At 38.1% G+C, this 19,758-nt stretch overlaps 3 protein-coding genes across 4 annotated transcripts; 2 read left to right on the forward strand and 1 right to left on the reverse strand.

Moving 5' to 3' along the window:
- Positions 1-138: 138 nt before the first annotated feature.
- LOC121998706 (4-hydroxy-3-methylbut-2-en-1-yl diphosphate synthase (ferredoxin), chloroplastic-like) lies at positions 139-6,422 on the forward strand. 2 transcript variants are annotated; one of them, XM_042553732.1, is made up of 20 exons: positions 139-554; positions 639-900; positions 1,233-1,390; positions 1,976-2,082; positions 2,184-2,284; positions 2,368-2,444; positions 2,598-2,717; positions 2,806-3,036; positions 3,685-3,801; positions 3,955-4,029; positions 4,102-4,179; positions 4,450-4,509; positions 4,595-4,657; positions 4,785-4,929; positions 5,014-5,155; positions 5,268-5,345; positions 5,434-5,593; positions 5,702-5,800; positions 5,892-5,996; positions 6,181-6,422. In XM_042553732.1, exons 2-20 carry the CDS (start codon positions 672-674, stop codon positions 6,280-6,282), a joined length of 2,247 nt encoding a protein of 748 aa, XP_042409666.1. In that variant the 5' UTR covers positions 139-554; positions 639-671; the 3' UTR covers positions 6,283-6,422. The 2 variants fall into 2 exon arrangements, with proteins under 2 accessions (XP_042409666.1, XP_042409665.1); XM_042553731.1 differs by having other exon boundaries at positions 140-532.
- Positions 6,423-6,744: 322 nt separating this feature from the next.
- On the reverse strand, positions 6,745-10,475 carry LOC121998708 (CASP-like protein 5A1). The gene is made up of 3 exons (XM_042553733.1): positions 9,959-10,475; positions 7,355-7,487; positions 6,745-7,157 (listed from the first exon to the last, which is right to left on the reverse strand). The coding sequence occupies exons 1-3, from the start codon at positions 10,168-10,170 to the stop codon at positions 6,966-6,968; spliced, it is 537 nt and encodes a 178-aa protein (XP_042409667.1). The 5' UTR covers positions 10,171-10,475; the 3' UTR covers positions 6,745-6,965.
- A 3,581-nt stretch (positions 10,476-14,056) lies between these two features.
- Positions 14,057-16,602, forward strand: LOC121998709 (pentatricopeptide repeat-containing protein At2g37230-like). The gene has a single exon (XM_042553734.1). It carries the CDS (start codon positions 14,100-14,102, stop codon positions 16,359-16,361), a length of 2,262 nt encoding a protein of 753 aa, XP_042409668.1. The 5' UTR covers positions 14,057-14,099; the 3' UTR covers positions 16,362-16,602.
- The last annotated feature ends 3,156 nt before the right edge of the window (positions 16,603-19,758 follow it).

The following is a 19,758-nucleotide window of genomic DNA, read 5'->3' on the forward strand; positions in this document are numbered from 1 at the left end:
ATATTCATAAATTACAATTAAGTTGAATAGGAGGGATGATTGAAGGTCGGGTGAAATTTAAAGTGCAGCAGATCAAGATTTTATGTTCGTATATAATTGATGACCTTCGATCTCTGAACATCTGTTGCAAGTGCATCCTTTCAGCTGATCCAAATCGTGGAGGTGCTCAATTAGCTAAGCGCGAGCCTTGAGATGCAGGTCCTAACCAGGTTGCTAAGGCTACGTTGAAGCTTCAAACGTGATGAAAAGCGATGATTTGACCTCTATCCGAAGGCGACGGGAAGTATCCCAATTAATTCCCTCCGTTACGGCGTTTAATTTGTGTACAAAAATGTGAGAAGCGTGGAATTTGGGGTGAGAGGGACTTCGATTGGTTGATTGAAGGGCCAAAAACTCCACCGCCAGCGCATCGGAACCTGAGGCAGCATAAGACGCGGAGGGAGGCGACGGGAAGGGAAGGAGGAAGCTCTCGAGCTCGGACTGCCTTTTTAAGCGCGATCCTACGACCCCCTCGGTCTTCCTGTCGGAGTCGGTGAGAAGCGCCTTCCGATCGTGTTTGTTTTGCTCTTGCTTTCTCTTAGACTCGTTGAATTCGAACACACAGCTCATTTGGTACTCCGGGATCTTTCTTTTCGCAGGTTTGGTAAGGCGGGGAAACGGTATAGAGAATCATGGCAACTGGAACAATGCCTTCATTGATGACTGGCATGACTGATCGGCGGACCAGTGACTGCAATTTGGGCTTCGTGAAGAATGTAGACTTTGCTAGGATTGCTTGTGCTCCTGGGCAACAAAGAATGAAGCCTCAGAGAAGAATTGCGTCTGCGATCAGAAATTCTTCCAAATCTGGCTCTGAGATTGTGGAGCTGGAGCCTGCTTCAGAAGGAAGTCCTCTCCTAGGTACAAATATGAGTCCTGTACCATTTTGATGTTTGGGATGTCAGATATTAATTTACAATGGTCCATTCGATGTCCTGATCTTGCATGCTCTGAAAATGTGCCATACCTTGCAATTTAATACACGGGACATCATCTTTCATTTATATTAATTTAGCTTAGCATTTGGTCCTTTTCTTGTTTTCTATATGCAAAATGAGTTAGAAACAGGTAATTAAATTGTTTAATTATCAATTGAGATCGTTAGACAAGTCAGATAATGCTTGCTGGAATTATGAAAAGGCCTATGCCGGACAATAGCAATCCTTCTAACACTATGATTTCTGTTTCCCTAGTTCCCAGGCAGAAATATTGTGAATCTTTATACAAGACCGTGAGGAGAAAGACTCGTACTGTGATGGTAGGGAATGTGGCCCTTGGCAGTGAGCATCCCATACGAGTTCAGACTATGACCACTTCAGATACTAAGGATGTTGACAAGACTGTCGAGGAGGTCTGCTTACATAACCTTTTGATTTTTCAGATTTAATCTTGTATTTGTACCATTCTAAACTTATCATCAGATTGTTAAAACTCAAGATTGATTGATGGCCTTTTCTCTTTTTGCTTCCTTCATTCTCGCTCCAATGGTATCACTAATAAAAGTGATGATTATTGATTCATGCATTTTTCTTGTTTCTTAACCTCAATAAACCTTAAACAGGATATTTGGACTAAAGAATTAGCAATCTTAAGGCAATTTCATGCCTTCTAACTTTTGAATTGCTTTAAAAGGAGAGTGATGAAAGATACTAGTTTCTTACTTTAATGTAGAAAAGGGTAAGCAAATGATAATGTGAAACTACATCTTATTACCTTCCTATTGAATGTGGATTTGGTTATAACCATGATTTATGCCATTATTGCTTTTTCGGGCTTTACCAAATGACCCCATTTTGATGATCAGAAATTCAATGTTATTCTCTCATTATTTTATTGTGTTTTGTTTTTTTTTTGTTCCCAAGTGAAAACTGTCATGTTGATCCTTTTAATTCTTTTCTACTGTATGGTAGAAATTAATTATGTTGGGACTTGGCAGGTGATGAGAATTGCAGATAGAGGCGCAGATTTGGTTAGGATAACTGTCCAAGGGAGGAAAGAAGCTGATTCATGTTTTGAAATTAAGAACAAACTTGTTCAGAAAAAGTAGGCCTTGCAATTTTTTCACTTTTCCATTTGCCATGACAATTTTACTCTTTTGAAGACTCTCTCATACTGGTATAATTATTTTCTTTGCCAATGAACAGTTATGATATCCCCCTTGTCGCGGACATTCATTTTGCACCTGCAGTCGCACTAAAAGTAGCTGAATGTTTTGACAAGATTCGAGTCAACCCTGGAAATTTTGGTCAGACATTCTACAATTTTTAACTTTGAATTATACAGTTACTAGTGAAGTCTAACCAATAGAGCTGGAACATTTTCTTGCAGCTGATAGGCGTGCGCAGTTTGAGCAATTAGAGTATACCAACGAAGAATATCAAAAAGAGCTTGAACATATTGAAAAGGTGCAAAAAAAATTAATTTGTCGGTGTTCTTCCTGCTTTTTGAAAAACTAAAAACATCTATTAGTGCAGTGGATTGGTGTTATTTTACGTTTCCCATGTCCCATATGCAATTCTTCCCTATTCCTTTCATCTTATGTTCATCTTCCTGCTCAGATCTTCACTCCATTGGTTGAGAAATGCAAGAAGTATGGAAGGGCAATTCGAATTGGGACAAATCATGGTAGTCTTTCTGATCGTATTATGAGCTACTATGGAGATTCTCCTAGTGGAATGGTTTGTATGTTTGTATAGTACCCCTTGGATTTATTTTTTTTTTCCCATACACGAATTGATGCTGAAGAGCTTGCTGTTCCTGCAATAGGTTGAATCTGCCTTTGAGTTTGCAAGGATATGCCGGAAGCTAGATTTCCATAACTTTGTCTTCTCAATGAAAGCAAGCAACCCAGTCATCATGGTTCAAGCCTATCGTTTGCTTGTAGCTGAGATGTATGCTCTAGGTTGGGATTATCCTCTGCACTTAGGAGTTACTGAAGCAGGAGAGGGAGAAGATGGACGGATGAAATCTGCTATTGGTATTGGCACCCTTCTTCAGGTTCATACTTTGCCAACTTTTTCCAAATTCCTGATGGTATCTCAAGCAGAATCACTTTATTTGAGGATTTGAAGCTCCATTGTCATGAGCCTAATGCAGGACAGTGTGAACTAGATTTCTACTACTTTTTTCCAATTCAAGTATTATATTCACTATATATGATATTTTTAACAAAACACACCTAGCAAATTTTTTGCAATAGCTTTAAGAATCATCACATGACTGCCTACTTTTTTCACGGAAAGCATTCATTATTTTGTTTGTTTATTTGCTTGAACCATAATGTCTTTTTATATAGAAACATATTTAATTTCATGATTAAATCATATTTTTTATATATTGTCAGATTTCATTTTAACTATGATGCAAACTGAAAAGATCTATAAAATATAATAAGCAATATCTATACGCCTTTTAGTTGCCTAAATATCCCTATTTGCAGCTCATTGAATCATAGATGTAATCTATATAGAGTTGTACTCGATCAAACAAACTGATAGCCCTATGGAAGCTCAATAGCCTCTGTTGATAAACTAGATCTACTTTTTATATTCATAAGACTAGAGAATTATGCTTGCAATTTTCAAATACATTTGTTGTTGATTGTTGAACTTAATATGTTCTAACAAGTGTGGTGTTGTTCAACAGGATGGTTTGGGCGACACAATCCGGGTGTCCCTGACTGAACCACCAGAGAAAGAGATTGATCCTTGTAAGCGGTTGGCTAACCTTGGAATGCAAGCTTCAAATCTCCAAAAAGGAACTGTATGGCTCTTTCCATCTTGCCATTTTCTGCCACTCCTTGATTAACTGCTAACTGCTGCAGCAAGGATTATATATTAGATGTCTAACTTCTAGCACTTATGAACTATTTTTTGCCTTTATAACCTAATTTGTATCTCCTAACAAACTATTTAGGCACCATTTGAGGAGAAACATAGACGATATTGGGACTTCCAGCGTAGAACTGGTCAACTTCCAGTGCAGAAAGAGGTTAGATCCTTTTTTTTTCCTTCCATTGCATCATGTATAGAATGTTTCTAACTTTTGCCACGTCTTGTATAGGGTGAAGAAGTAGATTACCGAGGTGTTCTTCATCGTGATGGTTCTGTCCTCATGCCAGTGTCTTTGGACATGCTGAAGGTAGGTAGTGAATGTTTCTTTTATATTCTCTATCCTAGTGTGTCTTACATTTGATTTTGCTTGGAATGTGAAACACTGCAATAATTGCAGAAGTTTTTTTGTAAACATTTTGTCAAGCTGTTTTAAGGTTTAGAGGTATCAATCAGTTCCATTATTGTGCAGATTTATTGCTTAGTAACTTCATTCATCATCATCTCTAAATATAATTTACATCTTGCTACCTTGTTTCTTTCATTTGCTTTACCTACTTTTCTCTTTATTTGTTGTCAGACACCAGAACTTCTTTACAAGTCTCTTGCAGCTAAGCTTGTGGTCGGAATGCCTTTCAAGGTTCTTTTTCGTCAAATTGTTACACTTGAAGTTAGACTAGTCCAGATTCATGTTTGTACTTTGCTGAACCTTTTCAAATTTTCAGGACTTGGCAACGGTGGACTCTATTCTTTTAAGAGAACTCCCTCCTCTGGAAGATGTTGAATCTGTAAGCTATCGCCTAATTTTTCTTTTCAACTTAAGAACTAGATGGCTACAAGTTGGATATTTTTTTTTTGTCTAATGGTTGTGTTTCTTAAATCTAAGACTTGACTTGTATTGTTATATTTGATCAGAGGTTAGCTCTCAAAAGGTTGATTGATATAAGCATGGGCATTATAGTTCCATTATCCGAACAGCTGGCTAAACCACTTCTTAATGCAATTGTGCTTCTTAACCTCAATGAACTTTCAACCGGGGCTCACAAGCTTTTGCCAAAAGGTGACACATGGGTTTATCAACCAACTCACATTTGCTACTTTCTTTGAAGGCTGTACTGATTCTAAAACTGTGCTTTGTTTTTAGGCACTCGATTAGCTGTAACCGTTCGTGGGGACGAACCTTACGGGGAACTAGACGTCCTCAAGAATGTTGATGATATCACAATGTTGCTACATGATCTTCCGTTAGTTGAAGAAAAGTTCAGCAGAGTTCACGCCGCAAGGAGGTAAATGATCATAGTGACTGTCCTTGTGATGCATACAAACACAATCTACGAAATTCTCGTCTAAGCTAAATGTATCATTTGACACTTTTGCTCTTTCTTTATTCTTTTTCAGGTTGTTTGAGTATCTTGAAGAAAATTCTCTCAACTTTCCAGTTATTCACCATATCCAATTCCTTAAAGGGATCCACAGGTACGATTGCGATCTTGCTGATAAAGAAGTGAATGTTGAGAGTGGAAAAATGTAAATTTCTTTCTCATTCTGGTCCTTCAATTGGCAGAGATGATCTGGTGATCACAGCAGGGAGCAATGCTGGTTCTCTTTTAGTCGATGGCCTGGGAGATGGTATCCTACTTGAGGCGCCTGAACAGGACTTTGAGTTCCTGCGGGACACATCCTTCAACTTACTTCAAGGTTGCAGAATGCGCAACACAAAGACCGTAAGATGGATATAGATCTCCTGTTACTTCGAACTGAATCTTTGAAAACTAGTTCGATAGCTTCCGCCTCCACGCCTTCACTCATCTGTGTGTGCAACTATATTGCAGGAGTACGTCTCCTGCCCATCCTGTGGACGAACACTCTTTGATCTTCAAGACATAAGCGCCGAGATTAGATCAAAGACTTCACATCTCCCTGGTGTTTCGGTAAATTATGCCTCCGCAGCAGGCATTGCTTGAGCAGTCAAGCTACTTTTTTTTTATATCAAAACTGATACTCTCCTCAACACTTTCACAGATTGCGATCATGGGTTGCATTGTGAATGGACCCGGAGAGATGGCTGATGCAGATTTTGGTTATGTTGGAGGTACCCCAGGAAAGATTGACCTTTATGTCGGGAAGGTAATTTCTGGCTTCTAAGGCATACTGTATTACTAAACAAGGCGAAACAAACTAATTAAGCGACGATGAGTTTTTTTTAGCAAAATGCCAGTCTCAAATTACTACATTAATTCTCATAATTATCACTAGCAAATTTGAGAAATCATCTGTTGCTAAATTCAAGATCCTGACTTTGTTGCATCAGACTGTGCTGAAGAGAGGTATCCAAATGGAGCATGCAACTGATGCTCTAATTCAACTCATCAAGGACCACGGCCGCTGGGTCGACCCCCCAACCGAAGAGTAAATTTCTCACTCAGCAATAGCGAGATAGAAAAGAATTTTTATTTTTATGTTTCCGTTTCATATTTTTCAGAACCTCAAACATTAGTCGACAGAATTTCCTTCTTGTACAATAAACTCGAATGCGTCCATTGTTTGTGCATATATTTTTTTGTTCTTTTTCTTTCACGGAGAATTTTTTATTCTTTATTGTTCATGAATTCTTTTATTTATTTATATTACACTTTTCAAAACAGAAATAGTTATTCTAATTTTATTGCATTCTCTAAAAATAACTAATAACACTGAATCTAACACCATAAATCTTGGGTTGTTTCATCACACAACTTGCCTTTTTATAGCTAACATTGATTGATACACTACACTATTGCTGTTGCACAACTTAAAACTTAGAACACGTTCTATCGATGAACCACACGATGATGGCAATATCGAAAAGAATCATCACCGACAAAGAGAGTACAGATAGGCAACACAACCTTAACCAATTTCAAAAAGCACACTCGAGGTACATTGCTGAGATGCAATATTGTGAACATCCATGGAGCAACCGTCTGAAGAGTACACCAAACTCATATATTCAATCAGTCCTGTCGGAGTCGAGTCATACTATACAAATGATAGCAATTGGCAATTTGATCATAGACGATAAACAAAAAAAAGAGATACTTCAGTCGTTCTCATTCTTCATCTAGATGCCAATGACCAAAAGTTCAAGAGGAATGATGGAGAGACAGCAAACCAACTGATGAAGGCCATTGCTGTGGCGGTCTCAAAGCTCGTGCAGTGGTTCTGTGAGCATATGTTTAGATCATTACCAATCAGGACCGTAATGCCGGCAGATGCACAAGCTGCAGCGAATGTCAGTGTGGATGTGATCTACAGAGAGATCAAAATATTAGCCAAACGAAAAGGTAAGAAAAATCAAGCAACTCCGCTGAAGATGGAGTAAATGATTCCCGACTCAACCTCTAAAGACAAATATGCTTCTAGGGAAGAATCGTGGCAAGGTAAAGAAATAAACTGTGAATGGAAATTCAGCTGTTATCGAGCATATGCTCGACAAATTTCCTTACCCCATCTCCGATGGTAAAGAAACAGAGAGCTTTAGGGTTCTGCAAGGAGCGTTTTACGAGAATAGCATATATGTCCAGCATGGCCAAGGAGATACTCCACAGGCTCTGTAGGATGGCCACCGAGACAAGATAGCTGTGCAATGTATGAAAAGATATTACTGCCTCTTGTACAGGCATCATCACATATATTTCAGACAAAGCGTGCAATATGTCACTATGTGGTACATAAAAAAATATATATTAGCAACTTTTTATACTAAATGGCTTCTTTGAGCAGCCAACCAACCAAGCATTAGATTGTCGAAAGTCCTGGTTTTCACCGGTAAAAGTAACACGAAAATAATGGAAGATTTAGTATCAGGAAATGTTTCATTCCTGGTTGCACTGAATTAACAAGCAAAATACTAATGTCCACTTCTTTTAGTTTTTTCATTAAGGGCTTATTGAATTTGATTGAAGAGGATGGTAACCAAATCCAAGTTAAGTAACAAATGCAATACCATAGTTTAATGGCAAGATGACTTTATTAATCAGATAAACTCATCAACAAAGATAAACATTGCTGGCTTATCAACATAATACTTACTAAATCTAAAACTGTAATTTGATAATGCTCACTAAGAACAACTAGGAGATAATTCACATACAACTGGGGGACAGAACAAATCTACAATCTAATGAACTCTAGGAATAAGACATGACTTTATTATGCTTGATCATATGACCTTGAATTATACAACCAGCTGCTGGATGTGCTACATTTACAACGCACAGATATTTCTTTTGAGAAACTGATGAAGAATTAATTGCATTGAATCATGATGTATTTGTTTTCGGTAAAACTTGCTTTACACATGATTTCTGGTTTTGTAAAATTCACAAGTCTAAGATTGTTTCAGAAGAGCAAGATTCTAAACATCAGCCATGGATCAAAATGACAGCTACAAAGGCAGACAAAATTGTTATCCTAACTGTCATCGCTCACAGAATCATCTCATACCCACAACTTGAACATAAAAATCATTCAGAGCAACTAATAAAATGAAATACAAGCGGATCTCTGTTGTTTCCAAGTTTTTTATCTTCTGAAATGCCACATTGCCATTGTAACAGGCCAATTCAACATAATTTACTCAAATTCCTGCTTCAACTCCCTGAATTTTTTTTGCCATATATGATAATCAAACTATATCTACGAAATACTCAGCTTGACCTAGTACATACAGTGATTACTAAGTTTAAGCTAAATAAATCTGATGGATACAGCAAGAAGACTTAAATCGGTAGATATGAATACTTTCAGAACTTCTCAGTTTGATAGATTTAATTCTTTCTCTTTTCTCCAAGAAAAGGAGCTCCCATAATAAACAAAAATGAAGTCTAAGCTCCATATTTAAACAAAATATCTTGTTTGTGCAAATCTTCAAAAAATAATCATGATTATGTTCAGGTCAATACTTGATATGAATGCATATGAAGCATGAAAATAAATATTAACACAACATAAGCACAGCAACATGGTTAACCTTACCAAGCAACCCATAAAATGGAAATCAACCTCTCTGAAGCAACAAAGACATAGAGGTAAGAGGCTGATAAGTAATCATAATGGATGCTAAGAGGTAAGAGGCTGATAAATTACAAAGACATAAAGAAGAATACAGAAGTATCTTTCACAAGATGCACGGGCATAGTAGCCATTTCATGTCCAACTCCTATAGTTCTTCTCTATCTTACGACTAGAAAGCCTAAGCACTTGGCAATTAAATCTTAAACATTCTCTTTCAGCACCATAAAAACTCTCCTCAGCCTTTTTGATAAAAGGATAGAATATTAAATTATGATATTCATTAAGATATTACAATCTAGACCAATTCACTTTGATGAACATCATATGAACATTTTAAATTTGGATATGAGTGATAATAGACTCTCTTCTCTTCTTGTTATGATATTAATATTAGAAGATCTCATGCACCTGAAACATAAAATATTGGTGGACAAGGAAGTGAAATGTAGTGGAACTACATATTTAGTAGGAGATTACTAATCTTGTATTCTAATTGAAAGAATTAATTAACTCTTAATGTATTAACTATCTAACTACTATGAATAGCTATGCATCACATTGAATGAGATATCTAGGTTTTTGTGTAATAGGCATGATCAAAAAACTTGATCCAATAAATATCTGATCCAATGCTGAACCAATCAGAACCAAAAATATATATTGCATTTGGATCATGGGCTTGATACGACATCTAGTTAAAATTACCAATTACTCTGATCGGATGAATGTTCGATTATATAAATATATAATCTACTCAAAATTTAGTTATATACATAGTTTAATTTAACCGGATCTTAGGTTTCGATTATACAATGTTCGATTAATCTGTCCTGCCACTGAACCTCAATTTTAATAGCATGCTCATATACAAAATAGTATTTAGTTTAGCAAGCAGTCTACAAAAGGTCAGGAAACGAAACACTGACTGATATAGAAATGATTTTCTTTTAAAAAAAAAGGTAAGTGTGCAGCATAAGTAAGGAAAGATGGGAAATAGTAAGGTTTCCACAAATAAACAGCAGGCCGATGGTTACCAGAAGGCGGTTACAGAAGGGAAATCGTTGGTGGAGACCATGACGCCGAGCGCCGCGACCGCAAACGCGAACTGGAGGAGACGAAGCGCGAGGCCTCCCGCCGTCCCCGGCATCCCCTGCACCTCCTTCATTCTCACCCTGGGCGGGTTCTCGGCCGCATCCGTAAGGGGCGGCGCCTCCACAGGGTGCACCGTCGGCCGGCTCACGAACATCTCGCTCGCCGCCAACCCCCAGATCAGAAGAGCCCAAGAAATATACAAGGCGTCAGCTCGGCGGAATCCCACCAGCTCATCTCTCGCCGCCGCTGCCGCCTCCGAATTTCGCGACTGGAACCTCCAACGATCGAGATCTGTTCCCGAACTCAGCGGAGGGATCCGACACCGGCGGTGAGGAAGCAATCGCGAGAGAGAAAACCCTAACCAGAGCTCCACAGTTCGAAGGGAATCGATCGATTCGTGCTCGATGGAGGAAGGAGATAGCCGCAGTCGATCGACAGGAGACCATAAAAAATGAAAAAGCAAGACACGAGAAATTTTATAATTCAATAATGTAATTTCATCGGAAACCGCTTAAGTCGCCACTTGAGTAACGACTCGCATGGGATGGGTCGCAGTGACCGGGAAGATTGGTAACTCAAGTCGTGACTTAAAGGTGCATTCGTCGTGAGAGGCACGGCGTGATAGTTCGGCTCGCCAAGTTTTTAACCTCACGCTATTGGAAGTCAACCGGGGTCCCGCCTTTCTATCGTTTTCTCTTGAATCATCGTACGGGTAATTAATGGGTTCCGAACGCCGAGGCAACGCTGAAAACTTGTGACGGGTAATCGTCGGCGTGCCAAAAAAGTCATGCCACGACGCAAAATGTCGGAAAAAAAAATTAATAAAAGAGAGAAAAGAGACCTTTTATTATTAAAAACAAAACAAAGATTAATCAAGCGGTTAACGTTGAGCCACGAAAGTTTTTCATACGCGATCAGAATACATCGAAAGTACTTATAATAATGCAGCCTAAAAATCTTTACAAATTTTATTTTTTAAAAAATCTCTATAATATATATCGTAACTCGGAATCATAGAAACTATGGATACTTAGAAAATAATTAAATGCCCGCTACACGGTAATCTCGGGACAAATCTGTCATATTTTTTATTCTAACATCTTAATATTGATACGATCACAGATCAAAAATCTGCTATAAATAAATATCTTGGGTTAAAGATATATTTCTTAATTTTTTAACTATGATAAAATATAATATTAAATTAATTTTTATGAAAAATTTTATTACATTAATTTATTACTGGAGTTCTTGAATGTCGTCTTTATATTATATTATTATATGAGTCTTGCTCTTATATAATGTTGGTGCAATATCTCTAGTCAAGATTAATCAAGTTGACTAATCTTAGTTTGACTCAAGTTTGAGTCATGATGTGTGAGTTTCGATGTTTGACAATATATGGAGATTGCATGCATAACCATCCAATTGGATAGATTGTTGGTACAATTTCCTTTTGGTCAAGGTTTGATCAATCTGATATGAAAAAGATTCAAGTAGGTCAAAGTTATCTGGATACTTAACTAGAAAAGTCATGGTGAGTAAAGTCAGGCAGATTAAAAATCCTAATAAGTGAAGGTAGGTAAAAGTCTCGATAAGTGAAGTCGAGTAGTGAGAAAATCCTAGTGAGTGAAGTTAGGTGAAAGTCTTGGTGAGTGAAGTCAAGCAAGTGAAAATCCTGGTGAGTGGAGCCAGGCAGGTGAAAGTCCCTGTGAGTGAAGCGGGATAGTGGGAAAATCCTGGTCAGTGAAGCCATGTGAAAATCCTAGTGAGTGAAGTTAGGTGAAAGTCCCGATAAGTGAAGTCGGACAGTGGGAAAATCCTGATGAGTGAAGTCAGGTGAAAATCCTAGTGAGTGAAGATAGGTGAAAGTCCTAGTTAGTGAAGCTAGGCAGATGGAAAGATCTGGTGAGTGAAGTCAGGCACGTGGAAATCCAAGTGGGTTAATATTGATCGGACACCTAGTGTTGAGAAGTCCAAGTAGGTCAAACGAGTGACAGGATACTTAACACAAGGAAATCTAGATGGATCAAGGATGACTAGACATCCGGTGGAAGGAAGTTCAACCGGGTCATAGAGTACCAGACACTTGGCACGATACGGCAAGTCCAATTGGGTCATAGTTGACCGGTCACTTAGCACGAGGAGAAAAATCCAAGTTAGTTAAAAAGATTGACCGAATATTTGGTGAAGAAGTCTTAGTAGGTCAAGGTTGACCGGATATTAGACATGAGGAGTTCCAACATGTCACGGCTGACTGGATGTTGGATTTGGAAACTTTTGGACTTAAGTTAAGCAAGTCAAAGGGAGGTCAATCGATCAACCGATCGATTGAACCGTAGTCCAATCGATCAGTCGATCGATTGAAGATGTGCTACGAGTGAAGGTTGGCCCAATCGATCGGTCGATCGATTGAGAGCCTGAATCATGAGCACAAAAGCATCCTCAATCGATCGGCCAATTGATTGGGCACCGCCAATCGATTGGGGTTGGAAATCTCGCGTGACATGAGAAAGGTTGAATTGATAGGGCTATCGATTCAGGCCTTTTCCAGCAGAGCATAAAGGCGCTCTGAATTGATCAGCCGATCGATTGAGATATGACCGTTACGCAGGTTGCAAGTTTTGGACAGTTGGGATTGCTAAGATCTGACGTGGCAATCGATTGGGAGCAGCCCAATCGATTGGGAGTCCTAGAAGCTCCAAGTATAAAGTCGTTGCACGCTTTCTTCTTCGCAAACATTATCCCGATCTTCACATGATTTCTCCGACTACTCTTCGCTAGTTATTGGAAGCTCTTAAAGACAAGTGTTGTTGCACTTCCAAAGTTCAAGAGACATCTACCAGCAACAAGAGAGCAAGAGGAAGGTTTTTCATTTATATTCTTTGTATTTTTCTTCTTGCGTTGAGTTGTATGGTTGTGTGGGTGTTGTAAGAGGTTTCTCCACTTCCGATAGTATCGAGAAATAGTTTCTTTCTCAGTGGAGAGTGCTCGTGTGTATGGATCATTGGATTAGTCATCTCATCTTGAGATGGATACCAAGTAAATTTTTCGTGTTAGTATTGTAAATATGTTTCTTGTTTCATTTCACTATATATTATCATCACAAAGACACTGAGTACGACGAACTATTCAATCCCCTCCTCTAATTATAAATTGATCCTAACATACAATACATTTGTACGATGGTGAGTAATCAATGTAAATGAGTGCTCTAACACATGCCTATTAACAACGTAGTTAATAAATAAATTTTAAAAAAAATCCAGAAAAATAAAAATAAGAACTTCCCAGCTGGATTTTATAAAAAAAAAATCTAAAAATGAGAAATTCCCAACGGTATCAGCTTTTATTAAAAAAAAATTCAAAAAATGATAAATTCCTAACGTCTCTGAAGATCAGATTTTATAAAAAATATATAAAAATAATAAATTCCAATTGGCTAAATAGACATTCAAATAAATTTTGAAAAAATCCTTATTTATATATTTCTATAAATTATTTTATATAGTCCCCTCGGATAAATCTAGTGGTTAACACATAAGGTGTTGTCACCAATAAAGTCTGAAGTTCGAATCTCGACAAAGTCGAAGTAAATATCTTCCTTATGTACTACTAGTCACTATTCCAAAACTGAGTCTGTGATTTACCTCCTCCGTGTTAGGGCGCTCGGACGAGCGTATTCAATTTTTTTACCATCAATAAATTATTCCATACATTATTCATAGTAAATTTCTCCTAAAATATCTTCTCTACTATCTTCATCATCTCAAATTTATTTTTAATTTATTTTAAAAATGAATATGAGTATATATTAACGTTAAAATCAATCCGAATATGTATTAATATAAGGAATGTGCTAATACAATGAATATTAACGTTTAAATATTTTTTTAAAATAATGTTGGATTAATTTTGATTAAGTTAAATTAATTTTGATTAAATTAGATCTGTTTAATTAATAATTAAAATAAAATAATTTTGATGTTTCTGTTATTATTATTATTATTTTGTTAATGAGTGTGAGAGCAACGAGACCTTTTAGTCGCGTCTTCTTGCAGGACGAGACCAACTAAAAGGGCAATGGCCTTCCTCTACTCCTCCCTCAACTCCGCCGCCACCGCCCACCGCGCCACTAAAACCCTAACCCTCGCCGCCCTCTCGCCCACCTCCATCCTCTTCCACCATGCTTTCTCCTCCGACGCCCCTCCATCCTCCTCCACCGACGCAGATCCCGCCCCTTCCGACGCCGCGTCTCCTCCTTCCAAGGAACCGCGTTCGCGCCGCCGGGATAACGCCGGGGGGAAGGATGAGAAGCTCCATGAGACCATCTGTTACATGATGTCCAAGCGGCCATGGACTACTCGCCTCCAGAACTCCATCCGCAATCTCGCTCCCACCTTCGACCAGCCCCTCGTCCTCGCCGTCCTCCGCGGTTCCGGGCACCCGGACCGCGCGCTTCGCTTCTTCCGGTGGGTCGAGAAGACCGGATTCCGCCATGACCCGGAGACCTACCGCGAGATCATCTCCTTTCTCTCCAAGAACTCCATGCTCAACCACGCCCGCTGCATACTCCTAGACGACATGCCCCAGCGCCTCGTATCGCCCACCGAGGACATGTTTGCCGCCCTCATCGATGGCTACGGTCGCGCCAGCATCCCCCAGGAGGCAGTCAAGATCTTCCGCCGCCTCCCCGAGCTCGGAATCACGCGTACGGTTATCTCCTATGACGCTTTCTTTAAAGCCATCCTTCGCACTGGCCGCGTGGCAATGGCCAAAAGATTCTTCAATGCCATGCTCGCGGAGGGCGTCCCCCCGGCACTCTCCACCTACAATATCCTCCTCTGGGGCTTTTGCGTCTCCATCAAGATGGAGACGGCCCAGCGCTTCTTTGCTGACATGAAGCAGCGTGGCATTGCTCCGACTCTCGTCACGTACAACACGATCCTCAACGGTTGGGTGCGGGCGAAGAAGATGGATGTTGCAGAGAAGGTGTTCGATGAAATCACTGCTGCTGGTTTCGCACCGAATTCAATCTCCTACAACATTATGATCAAAGGTTATGTCTCATCTGGTAGGGCGGAGGACGGTCTGCGGTTATTCTCTAGTATGGGCGAGAAAGGCCTGAGCCTCAGCGAGAAGACATTTGCAGCTCTCTTGCCAGGGCTCTGTGATGATGTTGGGAGAGGTGCGGAAGCTCGGGAAGCACTGAATAAGATGGTTGAGCTTCAAATGACACCAAAGGATCCGTCGATATTCTTGAGGCTTGTGTCTTCCCTTTGCCAATCTGGTGACTTGGAGGGAGCAGTAGATGTGCACCAGAAAATGAGCCGATTCAAACATCTCTCTGTGGATCCACAACAGTATAGTGTTTTGATTGAGAGTTTGTGCAAGGGAGAAAAGTATGAGAGTGCGATAGCATTGCTTGATGAGCTGCTCCAGAATGGCGCATTGTTGAATCCCCAGGATCCCGCTTTAGAGCCCCCTACATACAATCCTATGATCGAGTACTTGTGTGATCATGGACAGACAAAGAAGGCAGAGGCTTTCTTCAGGCAACTGATGAAAAAAGGTGTTGATGACAAGGTTGCCTTCAACAACTTGATCCGTGGACATGCAAAGGAGGCTATGCTAGAATCGGCATCTGATATTCTTACCATCATGACACGTCGTGGAGTTCCAACTGATGCTGATTCTTATGTCTTGCTCGTTGAGAGCTTCTTGAAGAAGAATGAGCCAGCAGATGCCAGGACAGCATTGGATAGCATGATGGAGCAGGGGCACTTGCCCAGTCCAACCTTGTTCCGCTCGGTGATGTCGGCTCTGTTTGAAGATGGCCGAGTTCAAACTGCCAGTAGGGTGATGAAGAGTATGATAGAGAAGGGAGTGAAGGAGAATATGGACTTGGCCCATAAGATTCTCGAAGCTCTTTTCATGAGGGGTCATATTGAAGAAGCCCTTGGTCGAATCAATCTCATGACCATGAATGACTGCATTCCTGATGTCGATCGCTTGTTGGCTGTTCTTTGTGATAGTGAAAAGGCAACTGAAGTCCAAAAGCTGGCAGAATTCACATTGGAGAGAGGCTATGATGTAAATTTCTCGAGCTATGACCGAGTATTGGACGTGCTTTATGCTGCTGATAAGACACTGCCCGCCTACAATATACTGTGTAAAATCAAGGCTAAAGGAGGGGTAGTTGATAAGAAGGGTTGTGATGAGTTAATCAAAAGCCTAATTGCACAAGGGAACACAAAACAAGCCGACATTCTGTCAAGGATCCTGGCAGGGAAGGCACCTATCGCAACTAAAAGCAGCAAAAGAGTTGCCATGGATGCCTGCTGAAGTACTTTTCATTCATCTGAAAGCATGCTCTCTTTCAAAAATCTTCTTCACTTTGGCACTGTGAGTTGGCTCTTGCAGGCAACCAATCTGGTTATTTACTTATTTCAAATAATGGTCCAAGTGTAGGCAGATCTTCCATGCATGCTTTCTTTGATACTTGGATATTTGGTGACCCCCTTTTACTTTTCCTCCTGTTCGGATTAATTTTTTTACTATTCAAGCTAGGTTCCAACTTTGCTAACCCTGTGTTGTTTTTCTGTTTTCATCAGTAGAATCTTGTTTATCTGTCTGATGTTTGGATTTAAGCTTTGGAGATTCATTAGGGTGAGATTCTTTACTTAGGATGAATGCATTAAGCTTTGCATTGATCATGTAAATTATCAGTACAAGCTGTAAGTTACCCTTTTATATTTCATCACTTGAAGATTGTATTGTCTTCATGCCTCTATCATTGTTAGTTGGATAAAGCCAGTAGATAACTTATTTGCATTGCCTGGCCAATTTGGATGGATTAGCTGAGCTAGATAAAGAATGATTCACTTGATCAATCATGTTAATGAATATGATTTAGTTGAGTCAGTTAGTTGGAGAAAGATGTAGATGAAGCTTTCAAATTTGGATTTAGACATCAACTAAAATAATGTATAGGATTACAGTCATTATGCATAGGAGAACAGAACCATTTAACCCAACTGGTTGTCAGTTGACGATACATCCTTGTTAATCATAAGCCTTTATGTGTTGAACTTAACCTCTAAGCTTGGTGGTCCACTTAAGTTTATGGCAACTTAGTCATTATAGGAGCAGTACTTGAGCTGATTCTTAAGAATATTTTCTATAACTACATAGACTCGCATAAGATTTGATTTGTCCTTTTCCTAGGAGCATTGCTTGTGAAATAGTTTACATTTTATGTTGTGCATCTCACAATATTATCTCTATCAAGATTCCTATAAAACATATTCAAACACTCTGTGGCTAGTAATTAAAATATTTTAGACTATATATATAAAGCATAAGATATGAGTGTTATATATGTAATAGTAAGGGCAAAAATAAAAAAGGGTTTTTAACAAATCATCAAAGGAGGTCTTATGTTAATTTGTTATCAAATGGGCACCCCACCCTCTTTTAAAATGATACAACTGTTCTCCATTATAAAATAGTGATTTATTTTCACTATTATCTCTCTCCTAACTTTTCCCACCTAAATAGATAAGTTGCAGCATCTATTAATTCGTAATTGCTACAACTGAACTGTCACACAATTGTAACAGTGACGGAACATAGTTACTATAACTATAGCAATTATATCAGTTATGGAATCGTAGTTGTTATAACTGCAACTATAAGTGATTAGTTAATGTATTGATAAAGGATTTTCACAATTGAAAATCTCATATCGGATTAGTTTTTAGACCCGGACTTGGAGTAGTTTATCATAAACAAACTCAAAGATGTATAAGAGGATTGGTTTCTCGATTCATAACCGTATGAGATTTAAAAAATGTCTTTTTCAAGAGTTACAAAATAATTTAGTCCTTTTTATTAAAGTTTTTTTCTCATATCGTAGTAACTACAATTGTATAATTATTACAACTACAATAGTTATAGCAGTTATGAACCAGTTACTACAACTGAAATTCATGCTTGATTGTATAGTTGTTACAATTACAATAGTTATAGCAGCTATGAACCAATTACTACAACTGAAATCCATGCACAAGCGGAATTAGGGATTGATTTTTTTTAATTGAAATCCATGCACAAGCAGATTTAGGAGTTGATTTTTTAATTGGGAGAAAAGTGACAATTCCAAGAATAAATTGTTGCTTAGAAACCTTAAAGTCTAAACCCTAAACCTTAAAACTAACTAGTTGATGAATATTCTTTTCTAACTTGATAAGATAATTTAGAAATGAACTCCATATTTAAGATATATCTTCTACATCGAACATCTCTGTAGCACTACTCAAAAAGAAAAATATTAAAAAAGAAACTCATGTTCCAAATGATTCATCATTCTCAGTTGTAGTGGTTATGAAATCATAATTATTGCAATATAATTTTTTTGTTTAGTTGAATACTTACAATCTTATAACTGTTACAATGCAATTTACTATTTAGTTGAAGCAGTTACAATTTTGTGTGTGTAAAGCACATTGGAGGACATCTGTATCAATTTGGTTTAGAGGTTTGGGAATGAGTGAATGAATTTATTCCTAAATCTTACGTTTGGTTGATGGGAATGAAATCAAAATTTTGGAATAAAATCCAAAAACTTGGGTATGGATGACTCTTGGATTTTGATGGAATGGGAATGAGAATTAAGTTTTGGATGAAAATATCCTTACTATATTGGTTTTCATTTCACTATCTCCTTATTCTCTTTTATCATACTTTCTCTCTTCTCATTCTATCATTACATTTCCTCTCTCAATATATTTTCTCGCTCCTCATTCTCTATCATTTTTTCTTTGTATTCTTTTTCATCACACACTCTCTCTCATCATTTTCTCTCTCATCACACATTCTCTACTATATTCTCTCTCATCACACACTCTCGCCATTTTTTTCTCTCTTCATTCTTTCCTTATTTTTTCATCATACTTTCTCTCTCCTCATTTTATCATCGTATTTTCTCTCCTCATTTTCTCCCATCACACATTCTCTACCATTTTCTCTCTTTATTTTCTCTCATCACACACACTCTTATCATTTTCTCCTTATTTTTTCATCGTATTTTCTCTCTCATCATATTTTCTCTCTCCTCAATCTCTCTTATCATACTCTATCTATATTTTCTCTCTTCATTATTTTCCATCAAACACTCTCTCATGTCCTCTCATCACACTTTCTTTCACTTTATTTTTCTCCATCACACTTTCTCTCTCATTATACTTTTTCTCCTCAATCTCTTATTTTTTTCTCATCACTCTCTTTTTTCATTTTTTCTCATCACTTTTTTTTCTCTCAACACACTTTCTCTCTCATCATACTTTTTCTCTTTTCAATCTCTCCTATCACTTTTTCTCTCTTCATTTTTTTCTCATCACACTTTTTCTCTCTTCATTTTTTCTCATCATACTTTTTCTCTCATCATATATTTCTCTCACATTCAACTTTCTTTTCCATCTAATTTTTTTTTTCTTATTTTCCTCTAAGGGTAAAAAATGAAATTTAGGTTTATTCCGATTGAAAATATTCAACTAATCAAACATTATTTTTAAGAATGATACTCAAACTCATACATATTCTCATTCTACAATATTATGATACTTATTCTCATTCCGATTCCTAGGAAAAAATTAAACGTTATCTAATTTCACTATTTAATTGAATAGTTACAATCTTAAAATTGTTACAATGCAGTTTACTATTTAGTTGAAGCAGTTAC

The sequence above is a fragment of the Zingiber officinale genome, chromosome 6A, assembly GCF_018446385.1.
Source record: "Zingiber officinale cultivar Zhangliang chromosome 6A, Zo_v1.1, whole genome shotgun sequence".
Lineage (NCBI taxonomy): Eukaryota > Viridiplantae > Streptophyta > Magnoliopsida > Zingiberales > Zingiberaceae > Zingiber > Zingiber officinale.